General features: G+C 36.2%; 1 protein-coding gene across 1 annotated transcript in view; it reads right to left on the bottom strand.

Moving 5' to 3' along the window:
* The window catches only part of LOC121386193, a 40,971-nt gene that overhangs the window by 14,133 nt on the left and 12,932 nt on the right, over nt 1–13,906 (bottom strand). The window contains exons 4-7 of the mRNA XM_041517025.1: nt 8,918–8,956; nt 8,250–8,372; nt 6,815–6,836; nt 272–341 (exon numbers count right to left, since the gene is read on the bottom strand). Of these exons, the coding sequence (XP_041372959.1) occupies nt 272–341; nt 6,815–6,836; nt 8,250–8,372; nt 8,918–8,956 (254 nt within the window). The remainder of the gene's footprint in view (nt 1–271; nt 342–6,814; nt 6,837–8,249; nt 8,373–8,917; nt 8,957–13,906) is intronic.

The following is a 13,906-nucleotide window of genomic DNA, read 5'->3' as shown; positions in this document are numbered from 1 at the left end:
GGCGAAGTGTAATTGGTCGATATTTGAATTGTTATTTATACATTTAGATGAAAGGTCACCTGGACATGGGAGTCCACGCAATGCTGATAGATCTACCAGTAGAGATAATTTTAATCAGATTGCTGTCAAAACCAACCAAGTTTCATCGTCCACAATCTTCTAAATTCTAAAACGTAGTCGTTTGAACACTTGAGTGTGTGTAAATCAGATAAACATTAGGATCTGGCGTGATCCGGTTTAGACAGTTTTACTTTAATATGTTTCAGCTTACCTTGGGTTCTGGTCTGGTATCATATACTGGGTTGGGCGTCAAGTGGTCAGGGCGAGCATTGGACTCAGGGCTAATGAAATAAATAAATAAATAAATAAATATATAAATAAATAAATAAATATAGTCAAGGCAATTAATTAAATAAATAAATAAATAAATAAATAAATAAATATAGTCAAGGCAATTAATTAAATAAATAAATAAATAAATAAATATATAAATAAATAAATAAATATAGTCAAGGCAATTAATTAAATAAATAAATAAATATATAAATAAATAAATAAATATAGTCAAGGCAATTAAATAAATAAATAAATACACTCAAGGCTGTTAAATAAATAAATAAATATACTCAAAGCTGATAAATAAATAAAAATACTCAAAACTGTTAAATAAATAAATAATACTCAAAGCAGTTAAATAAATAAATATACTCAAAGCTGTTAAATAAATAAATATATAAATAACACATTGGTTGTTAAAGAAAAAAAGAAACAAACAAACAAATACTAATACATACATTATTATAAAACTAATTACTATATACACAATGTATGTCTTTAATTTAAAAACATATCGTCGCGTGAGAGCTAAAAGGTTGTAAGTGGCAGATATGACCTCAAACGTGTTTTTTTTTGCATATGCGGAATCGCCATTTCCGATTACATACATGTATTGTCACAAAAAATCGTAGCTGTGTCCCTAATTGCATCGCTTATACAGAAGGATTTAAATGGTCATTAGTGAATCATAGATACCAATTTGCACGAAAATAAACGTAACTGACACATACGACTTTCCTCCGATTTGCTTGCTGTCCATTATGTGAACACGACTGGTCGTATGTGGTAGATACACCCTTTTTAAATACAGTTCATTATATAATTATGTCTGACATAGGTCGAATGTCAAATACGACACATATGGATTCTTTGTTATCGGTCTGTGATAGAAATTACAAATGTGAAGTACAATACATTATGTCAATATTTGTATGTGCTTGAATCCTAAAAATAATATGATTTTTGTCATTGTGAGAGCCCAGTCTATTTAAGAAAAACATTTGGTACTGCATGCACCGAACCATTTGGCAACAGACAAGAATGGTGTCTGTATATATAAATAGGAATTGCAGTAATATTAATGTTTGTATGGTTTGCTATTTTATGTTTATCATAATTATAATAATAAACATATTTTGGTGAATTTTCCGGAAAAACAAATATCTATTTTGAAATGTTTTTAATTGAAGCAAAGTTTCCAACGTGTAGTTTGTATCTGTAGATACAATTTTAATTCATAATCATGTTGTATGTGGCATAATCACACTGATTTTGGATGTACATGTATTTAATTATATGTTACGGTGACCAAGTTCCGCATTTCAGCTGCCTTTGAAGATCTACAGGATTGCCCTAATGTAGGCATTATGGATTAACAATACTGCACATACAAACGTCATTGTAAGTTATCCAGGACAAAGTCCAGTAACAAAAGACAGTGTAATCAGACATTATTAAAAGGCAAATAAAGTGAATGTCGCCTCAACATAAATGATAGCAAGATCTATGAACTTTGATTAACTTTACAATTAACAAATATTTGCAACAGAATATCCCTGTCCTGAGTCAGACCCCCGATCCTATCGGAGGCCGGACTCGGGATAGGCGTGTTCGAAACCCTATACTGGACACATTAAACCAGTTACTAAGCTAAGCTAAGCAACAGAAACATGAACATGACCCAACAAACACACCAAAACATTAGCACAACATAGCACACACAACAGAAGATGAACATGGCATTCATTCATTCATTCTGAATATGACATAGCACACACAACTGGACATGAACATAACATAGCTCACACAACAGGACCTGAACATGATATATAGCATACACAACAGAACTTGGCACATCAATGACAACAAGACCTGAACATAACATAGCAAAAAGCTGAACATGAGAAAATAATCACCATAGAAAATGAACGTGACATAGCACTTGCGACAGTTTATTTGTTTGTTTTGTTTAAAAACACCACTAGAGCACATTGATTAATTAATCATCGGCTATTGGATGTCAAACATTTGGTAATTATGACTCATAGTCATCAGAGGAAACCCGCTACATTTTTCCTAATGCAGCAAGGTATCTTTTATATGCACTTCCCCCACAGACAGGACAGCACATACCATGGCCTTTATCCAGTCACTCACAACAGAACCTGAACATAATGGAGAACTCACAACAAAACCTGAACATGACGTGGCACACACAACAGAATCTGAACGTTAAATAGTACACATAACAGAACCCGAACGTGACATAGTACACACAACAGAACCTGAATGTGACATAGTACACACAACAGAACCTGAACATGACATAGTACACACAACAGAACCTGAATGTGACATAGTACACACAACAGAACCTGAATGTGACATAGTACACACAACATAACCTGAACGTGACATAGTACACACAACAGAACCTGAATGCGACATAGTACACACAACAGAACCTGAATGTGACATAGTACACACAACAGAACCTGAACATGACATAGTACACACAACAGAACCTTAAGAAGAACATGACAGAACACTCATACAACATACCATGATCATGACATAGCACACACAAGAGAACTTGAACATGACATATCACTCACAACAGACGCAGAAAATAATTTAGCACACACAACAGAAACTGGAGAATTGATCACTTAAACACTCAACAAAACATGGAGAGAACACTGCACATAACATAGTCTGGAGATATCACTGAACACACATCATACATAACCTGGAGAGATCTCTGAACACAGTAGAACCTGGAGAGATCACTGGACACACAACAGAACCTGGAGAGATCACTGAACACACAACAGAACCTGGAGAGATCACTGAACACACAACAGAACCTGGAGAGATCACTGAACACACAATAGAACCTGGAGAGATCACTGAACACACATCATAACCTGGAGAGATCACTGAACACACAACAGAACCTGGAGATATCACTGAACACACAATAGAACCTGGAGAGATCACTGAACACACAACAGAACCTGGAGAGATCACTGAACACACAACAGAACCTGGATAGATCACTGGACACACAACAGAACCTGGAGAGATCACTGAACACACAACAGAACCTGGAGAGATCACTGGACACACAACAGAACCTGGAGAGATCACTGAACACACAACAGAACCTGGAGAGATCACTGGACACACAACAGAACCTGGAGAGATCACTGAACACACAACAGAACCTGGAGAGATCACTGGACACACAACAGAACCTGGAGAGATCACTGAACACACAACAGAACCTGGAGAGATCACTGGACACACAACAGAACCTGGAGAGATCACCGAACACACAACAGAACCTGGAGAGATCACTGAACACACAACAGAACCTGGAGAGATCACTGAACACACAACAGAACCTGGAGAGATCACTGAACACACATCATAACCTGGAGAGATCACTGGACACACAACAGAACCTGGAGAGATCACTGAACACACAACAGAACCTGGAGAGATCACTGAACACACAACAGAACCTGGAGAGATCACTGGACACACAACAGAACCTGGAGAGATCACTGAACACACAACAGAACCTGGAGAGATCACTGGACACACAACAGAACCTGGAGAGATCACTGGACACACAACAGAACCTGGAGAGATCTCTGAACACAGTAGAACCTGGAGAGATCACTGGACACACAACAGAACCTGGAGAGATCACTGGACACACAACAGAACCTGGAGAGATCACTGAACACACAACAGAACCTGGAGAGATCACTGGACACACAATAGAACCTGGAGAGATCACTGGACACACAACAGAACCTGGAGAGATCACTGAACACACAACAGAACCTGGAGAGATCACTGAACACACAACAGAACCTGGAGAGATCACTGGACACACAACAGAACCTGGAGAGATCACTGAACACACAACAGAACCTGGAGAGATCACTGAACACACAACAGAACACACAACACACAACAGAACCTGGAGAGATCACTGAACACACAACAGAACCTGGAGAGATCACTGAACACACATCAGAACCTGGAGAGATCACTGAACACACAACAGAACCTGGAGAGATCACTGACCTAACAACAGAACACAACAGGACCTGGAGAGATCACTGAACACACAATAGAACCTGGAGAGATCACTGAACACACAACAGAACCTGGAGAGATCACTGGACACACAACAGAACCTGGAGAGATCACTGGACACACAACAGAACCTGGAGAGATCACCGAACACACAACATAACCTGGAGAGATCACTGAACACACAACAGAACCTGGAAAGATCACTGACCTAACAACAGAAACTGGAGATATCACCGAACACACAATAGAACCTGGAGAGATCACTGAACACACAACAGAACCTGGAGAGATCACTGGACACACAACAGAACCTGGAGAGATCACTGGACACACAATAGAACCTGGAGAGATCACTGGACACACAAGAGAACCTGGAGAGATCACTGAACACACAACAGAACCTGGAGAGATCACTGGACACACAATAGAACCTGGAGAGATCACTGGACACACAACAGAACCTGGAGATATCACTGGACACACAATAGAACCTGGAGAGATCACTGAACACACAACAGAACCTGGAGAGATCACTGAACACACAACAGAACCTGGAGATATCACTGAACACACAACAGAACCTGGAGATATCACCGAACACACAATAGAACCTGGAGAGATCACTGGACACACAAGAGAACCTGGAGAGATCACTGGACTCACAAATCATACAGTAATGATAAGAGTAATGAATTTTGTCAAAAAGTTAACGTAAAAAAAATTTCTGCAAAAATATTTGGGTATGGTACCATACCCATTTTACCTTCTGGCAGAAACCCTGGGGTGGGTCAAGCAAAACAAACACTTCACGAGTCAGAGTAGTTTTTGTCACATTATTATTTTGTTCAATTGGTGATTTTATTTATCGTATTATTATTAACAAAAGTAAAATAACTTTTTTCACGTAATATTTTGTTTAAGCGGTGATTTTATTAATACGTACTTCTACTTGTATTCCTTTTTGACTGTTTGCTTCGAAATATTTTCTATTTACAAGCTTTCTCCTTTTTAAAGATAAATATGTGATTTGCAAAACTGAAATGTTTTAGAACAGATGGTTCTTTCAGAATAAATATTTAACTTTACTTGATATACTGTTGATCGTAAATGACGCATTTAATTTAATCATGAATAATTGTCGTAACTATGACTATTTAAGCAAATAACTAAAACACCTAATATGCTATAAATACCGCAAATGTACAAAGAAATCATAAATTGGTTCAGCTTTCATTGTCATTAAAACAAATTCGACATCTTAACTATTGATCAAGAAAAATAGTTTTCCTTCATTAACTCGGCTTTTTAAAACTGAATTTTTATGCACTTACGTCCTTCTGGCTCTCATGCGACGATTTATGTAGAGATTAGTTCTAATTTCATGGTAAAACATGCATAAAATATATTTCATGCAATCTTTGAAATACTCGGTACTTTTGTGTAATCACCGTTTCATGCACTCAGCAATTTCATGAAATCCCTAAAATTTTGTCGTGTTTTTTTTTACACTATCAAACTGGATTACCTAATCACCAGGTAACCGTACAGTTAATCCATGTAACTTTACACAATAGCAATGTGCTTTCCATGTTTACTGGACTCTGTTTTGTTTTACACTATCGAACTGGATTACCTAACCACCAGGTAACCGTACAGTTAATCCATGTAACTTTACACAATAGTAATGTGGTTTCCATGTTTACTGAACTCTGTTTTGTTTTACACTATCGAACTGGATTACCTAACCACCAGGTAACCGTACAGTTAATCCATGTAACTTTACACAATAGCAATGTGGTTTCCATGTTTACTGAACTCTGTTTTGTTTTACACTATCAAACTGGATTACCTAATCACCAGGTAACCGTACAGTTAATCCATGTAACTTTACACAATAGCAATGTGCTTTCCATGTTTACTGAACTCTATTTTGTTTAACGACACCACTAGAGCACATTCATTTATTAATCGTCGGCTATTGAACGTCAAACATTTGATAATTCTGACACACAAGTATATGTATAGTCTTAGAGGGGAAACCCACACGGTACATTTTTCCATTAGTAGCAAGGGATCTTTTATATGCACCATCCCACAGACAGGATAACACATACCACAGCCGTTGATATATACCAGTCGTGGTGCACTGGCTGGAATGAGAAATATCCCAATGGGTCCACCGACGGGGATCGCAATCAATCCCAAAACCAACAGTGCATCAAGGGAGCATTTTACCACTTAGCTATGTTCCGCTCCCAAGCAGCATCGAGTCAGTGTTAATTGGCAGGTGTGTGCCAACCTTAAGAAGACCAAGCATCTTTAATAAAGCTAATTAAATTTAATTAAATTTATTTAAATAACTTACTGTTTGTCTTCCTCAGTCTTATCTGTAAGAAGAAAATAAACAACAATTATTACCCATATGGATAAAAATATATTGGTACATATCAAATTGATACGTCCGACTAGAACGCCAAGTGGGACGTAACAGTTCATCGACTGGCGCACTACAACCTTACAGGAACGTCAATGAAACGAGTTAAGTGATATAAATTAAGATTATGGGTAATATATAGGATATTAAACAAGCTACCATTTCGTATCATGTTTACGTCCCTCGTGAAATAATTTTCATTGTCACTCGCTAAAGCTCATGACAATTGAAAATTACTTCACTCGGGACATATGATACGTAATGGAAGCTCGTTTAATATCCTATAATTACAGATCAGTCAACTGAATGTAACATATTTACCCAACTGGGTTTTCTGATTTAGGCCAAACAAAATTAATTCTGGTCTCTGGTCAGCGCATGCATCGATTTTGACACTCGTACATCAACATTTTAAAATAAAATTTCTAAATGTTGAAAATATTAGTCACAGATTTCCATGGTAACAATAAAAGAAGATTTCTAGATGTACTTATGCGATGGACTAATGTAAGAATCTTCTTATTTCTATCAATGACAACTAATGTTAATCAACATGTTGAAAATGTTTGTTACAGATTTCCATGGTAACAATTAAAGAAGATTTCTAGATGTACATGTATTTGTCCAGTGAAATGATAAAACATTCTGCATACTTCTATCACTAACTAATGTCAAATGCTGTATACAAATTTCCATGGTAACAATTAACAAAGATTTCTATAGTCCGTCCCACAGGGATCGCATTTTTTTCATACTATGTAATTTACTACAAGTTATTTATTTTCAAGCCGACTGATTTGTAAACTGCACACACAAATTGTATTTCTTTGTTATTTCCAAAACACTTTTACTTTTCTTCTATGTCAAACCAAACTGAAATTCTTTACAAAAAAAAACATTTTAATAGAATGAGACGTATTGGTCCAGTGAACTAATTAAAAATTTGGAATTTTTTTTTCTATTAATAACTAACTGATGTCAAATGCTGTATGCAGGTTTCCATGGTAACAATTAATGAAGACTTCTCAATGTAATTGTCCAGTGAACTAATTAAAAATTCAGATTCTTGCTATTGATTACTAACTGATGTCAAATGCTGCAGACAGGTTTCCATGGCAACAATTAATAATAATGAAGATTTCTCTATGTATTTGTTCAGTGAACTAATTAAAAGTTCAGATGTTTCCTATTAAATACTAACTGTCAAATGCTGTATACAGGTTTCCATGGCAACAATTAATAATAATGAAGATTTCTCTATGTATTTGTCCAGTGAACTAATTAAAAATTCAGATTTTTCCTATTAAATACTAACTGTCAAATGCTGTATACAGGTTTCCATGGTAACAATAAAAGACGGACTTACATTGCTCCCCTGAGTTACGGCGCCGGTACCACAGGAAGTAGACGAGGACAATGACGATAGCGATGACAGCCAGGACGCCGAGAACAATTCCGACAATCAAACCAATATCAGCCGAACTCGTGTCTGTAGAACAGAAGGAAGGAAGGAAATATTTTTTTTTTGAATAATTTTTTATAAAATCGAAATACCCTTTCTTGAATATGAAAAAAATATATGCAATGTCATCTTCTGATACTTGACAGCAGAAGGAAGAAAATGTTTTATTTGAGGACGCACTCAACACATTTTATTTACGGTTATATGGCTTCAGACATATGGTTAAGGACCACACAGATATTGAGAGTTGAAACATGCTGTTGCCACTTCATGGCCTACTCTTTTCGATTAGCAGCAAGGAATCTTTTATATGCACCATCCCACAGACAGGGTAGTACATACCACAGCCTTTAATATACCAGTCGTGGTGCACTGGCTGGAACGAGAAATAGCCCAATGGGCCTACCAACGGGATACCGTTTCCCAGACCGACTGCGCATCGAGCGAGTGCTTTACCACTGGGCTACATCCCACCCCATAAAAAAGATGCACAGAGATGCATTTTCAGGGCAGGATGTGCCAATGCAAGCTGCCATGTTAAATCTAGATTAGAATGTTTGACAAAGACCTACCTCCTCCTGTGCTCCCTCCTGGTCTGGGTGTGGTCACAGCTGTAATAAAAAAAGATAAAAAATAAAAACATTTTAGGGTGGGAAAATACATCATCTGTATTATATTATTTAAAGCTTTTTTTTTTTTAAATACATGATTACAAGGAAGGTATAAAAAACCCAGTTTCTTACACAAAGTTTTTCTATGGAATGACTAGACAGAAGTAAAAACATACAAGTAATACCACTTTTTCTCATTTATGTGAAAAATAAGACGTTTATACTAGCTAGAATCATACTGTTAAAGGGATAGCTCTGAGTTTGTAGCCATAAGATGTTTGCGATAAGAGAGCCGTGTTGGCCACTACTATTTCATACTAAATACATTTTCTTGTTTAGAATACAAGTGGCTGTATATCGAATGTGTTTGCGGTCGTATACTAACGTTTGTAGCACTCAGTTTTTACTTTAATTTGTGATATATATTATTTTTATTTTTCGAATGTACAGAATTATTTGGAGGAAAAAATCCAGTCTGGGCTACTACAAGCATTAGGACAACAACAAACACCTTGTAAATAGAATGAATGAATGAATGAATGTTTAACGATACCCCAGCACCCTTGTAAATAGAGACACTGATATTTTAAAGAAGAAAGTGTATTTAATTTGTATGTTACGTCATCGAAAAAAAAGGCTCTGTTGGTCGGAAACATTTTGCAATGGATGTAAACTCAGGTCTGTCCCTTTAAGAGCTCACACCAATACTAGCTAACAGCAGGCCTGTAGCAGCTAGGGGTGGCTCAGCCCCCCCACCCCACTTTTTTTCGGTAGTTTTTATTTTGTGACTTTAAAATGTTTTATAATGCTAATACGGAAACCTGGCGATAGAACCATAAAAATTAGCTATGCGCCTACTGTAATCTTAGGGCTAAGATCAACTTAAGTGCTTAGGGTAGCTATGCGCCTACGGTAATCTTAGGGCTAAGGTCGCTTCGTGGAACGGGGCCCTGAACAGTAAGGAGTGATTGCAACCAAAACCCTCATCCATAGTGAGAGGAAGTTAACCGTGATACAGGAAGTTGACCATGATACAGGAAGTCGTGATACAGGAAGTTGACCGTGATACAGGAAGTTAACCGTGATACAGGAAGTTAACCATGTTACTGGCAGTTGGCCTCAGATTACAGTTATCTTCCCATTTGGTTGTCGAAAATCCGGAAATTTGACCGCGCAAGTAGTCTGCTGTTTGACTGTGATTATTTCATGGCAGACAGCTATGGAGTGGCAACTGTTTGACTGAAGTAACAGGGGATAGCATGTAGTTTGTAAACATGTGTAACTTGTTGACATTGAAGACTTGTTTGTGGTAATTCTGGCCCATGCAAAAGTAGTGCTTTTTGTGTAAAATGGGCGTACTCTGGCCTGGTTTAGAGGGTGTGTCTGTTTAAACCAATATGCTGGGAGAAAGAGCTGGACAACAGGGGTTGTCCTTTTCAGGGTATGTGTCCCCCATGCAGGCAAAGGTACATACAAAACTTCACGGGCCTGCTGATATTAATAAAAATGTTATAGCCACTAAGGCTATATAGAAACATATAGCGAAATTAATTGTGGTCTGAGGCCTGATATAGTTCACACATTACACCGGTTAAATGCTTGATTCTGATGAAAGTATTATAACCAGAGAGGTGAAATTACACAGACTGATTGTGAATACCACAAGGAATATGAAAATGTATTTATTTATTTTCTCAATATTTTATTAAATTAAAAAAACTTTTTTTTTAAATTTATTAAAAATTAAAATTAAAATTTTCAACTTTTAAATTTCAATATCCTCCAAAATAGCATAAAATGACCTCTGATGTTACTACAGGTTGTTGCAATATTTTTTAAAAGTTTTGAGCTAATAATTTGGTAAAAAAGAGCAAAAGTTGGATTTTGTTAGTCAATATTGAGATTTTAATTTATTTTTACATATTGAATTTTAATGAGTTTCTCAATTATTGCAATTGGACAGAAGATCTAAATATAATGAATATATCACTACTAAATGTAATTAAACACTTGTAATAAATAGTATACAGTTTTTAACAAGATTAAGTACTCTAATAATACATTTCACCTACATTTATGTAAATTACACACTTCAGTCATTTTTCAAAAATGGTCTTTTATCCTTAGAAAATCTAATAGGCTAATATTCTATGCTGTCTGAATGTATTTATTGTGTTCAGTAATCATATGCTGGTATACTTGTCAAGTTTATTGCAGAAAATGTGCCAAAAAGGTTAACATTTTGCTTGTAATACATATGGCAGAATAATCCATAATGCATATTCAGTGGTCATTACTACAAACATCCTTCCAATCAAGAAATACTACACTGAGGTATCCAAGACACTGGCAAAAGTTGTCGTCAACAAAAAACATATTATGGTGTATACCTAAGTAATATCTGTAGGGCATATTCATATTAATATGCATTTATAAGGACTGTTTTGCCTTTTACAAAGTGGCTACATGTCTAATACAGTAAATGAAGTAGATTAAGTAAATACAGCAGGTCAAAATTGAATCTGAGGCCTATCATGTCTAATTTTCCCTGAAATTAGTGTGTAAAAATTTGTTGCAAATGGCCCCAATTGTGTGACTTTCACCATCCCTCTGACACATTTCTAATAATGTACCATGAATTCAGTCACCATATCTTTAATAAGCCTCCACTTATCATATCTAAAATGCAAAATTTTACAGTTTTAGATTTTAATTTTTTTCAAAAATTTAAATTTAATATTTAATTAAAAATGAAGTAAAATCTAATGATTGATTTGTTTTCCTTTAAATATTTCAAAATCTTTCCAAGACAACACTGTGCAGATAGAACATATGTAGAAGAAAAAATAACTGCTCATTGTATGAAGAAATTCCAAAATTTGATTAAGTTATTACATTTTGAAGTTGGTGTTTCCATTGCTAAAATTGGTCATGGCAAGGCACTGTGGTAGGTGTTTTAACACAGCCTCTATATACTCTCAGTTTAAAGGTGACATCCCGATACTTACTGAGCATTGCTTTAATATGTATATCATTGGAATGCATTAGTGTGGGCCAGTTTTTAGGGGGAAAAATGGACTGATAGGCCTCAGATTACAGTTATCTTCCCATTTGGTTGTCCAAAATACGGAAATTTGACCGCGCAAGTAGTCTGCTGTTTGACTGATTATTTCATGGCAGACAGCTATGGAGTGGCAACTGTTTGACTGAAGTGACAGGGGATAGCATGTAGTTTGTAAACATGTGTAACTTGTTGACATTGAAGACTTGTTTGTGGTAATTCCGGCCCATGCAAAAGTAGTGCTTTTTGTGTAAAATGGGCATACTCAGGCCTGGTTTAGAGGGTGTGTCTGTTTAAACCAATATGCTGGGAGAAAGAGCTGGACAACAGGGGTTGTCCTTTTCAGGGTATGTGTCCCCCATGCAGGCAAAGGTACATACAAAACTTCACGGGCCTGCTGATATTAATAAAAATGTTATAGCCACTAAGGCTATATAGAAACATATAACGAAATTAATTGTGGTCTGAGGCCAGTTAACCATGTTAATTACTAGCCAATATTAAATGTTGCATTACATACATGTATTTTAGACCAAGTGTTAATTTGTTTTTTACATTCATGTATGTATTTCAGGCCTTCTAGAATTTTGATAAAATCCACTAGCCATGGGATCAGTGATTTAAAAAATGTACTAGCCACAATTAAGTATTCACTAGCCCTACTTTACTTTAAGTTAATATAATTTTACTAAATAATAGTAATAATAAGATATGTTGCCTAAAGAGGGAGATAGAGCTTAAAAACACTAACATTGGGGGCTCGGGGTGGGGGCAGGTAATTATATTTACAAAATAGACTTAACTGCAACATTTGACAAAAACAATATTCATTAGCCGTCTGGCATGGCAGTAGTAGTTATTTACTAGCCCAACATTGAATATCACTAGCCATTGGAGTGGGGCTACCATAATCTAGAAACCCTGGTATTTTCTTTCTCTCAATATATACATGCATCGTCATCTATGGCATTTGGCTTGGTACTGCTAAAGCCCCACAAATGTTCATATTGTGTAAATTCAAGGGCCATAATGAGTATTATTACCCACATGGTTATAAATAGCTTGGTACATATCAAAGTGATACGTCCCACTAGAACATCAAGTGGGACGTATCACTCCGTGACATCACACGATGATGTCATCGATTGGCGCACTACAACCATACAGCAACATCAACCAAATGAGTTGAGTGATTATGGGTAATAAATAGGATATTAAATTCACTACCATTTCGTATTAAGTTTACAGGGATGTGAGAGGGGCTGGAACAAAAAAGCTTACTGCGGCCGGGGTTCAGGGACCCCTCAAGGGCCCCTGAAGGAAAATTGTTGTTTCCAACCCCTGGAACTGCCAAAAACTGCATTCAGTGCTAACAAATCTAAACTGGTTATATAATGCACATATCATAAACTTAAAACTGTGAAAACATGCAAATGAACCTTGTGTGGTCAACAATATTGAATATCATGTTTTGGGGTTTTCTTAGACGAAATGGAAAAGCGCATTTAAGCGTTTTCGCATAGCTCTCACATCCCTGAGTTTATGTCCCTCGTGAAATAATTTTCATTGTCACTCGCTAAATCTCTAAATTATTTAATATGCTATAAATTCAACATGAATGTCAGATGGACAAACAGACAGACACAAAATCTATAGTCTCCTCCAGTTTGGCCAGTAGGGTACTGAAAATGTAGGCAATGCAGGATAGTAAATTATTAATGATTTTAATAAACTATTTAATATTTGTATGTTTAATCAGAGGCGGATCTAGGGGGAGGGGCCAGGGGCCTGCCTCCCCCCTAAATTTTGCAATAGTTATAATTTTATTATATAATTAATTTTCTTTTTTTTACGATCCCCCTCAAACCTCCCCCAAAGTTCCCTTGGCA

This window comes from Gigantopelta aegis, chromosome 12 (genome assembly GCF_016097555.1).
Source record: "Gigantopelta aegis isolate Gae_Host chromosome 12, Gae_host_genome, whole genome shotgun sequence".
In the NCBI taxonomy this organism is placed as follows: domain Eukaryota; kingdom Metazoa; phylum Mollusca; class Gastropoda; order Neomphalida; family Peltospiridae; genus Gigantopelta; species Gigantopelta aegis.
The sequence above is the reverse complement of the archived record's forward strand: the minus strand, read 5'-3'. Positions and strand labels throughout refer to the sequence as shown.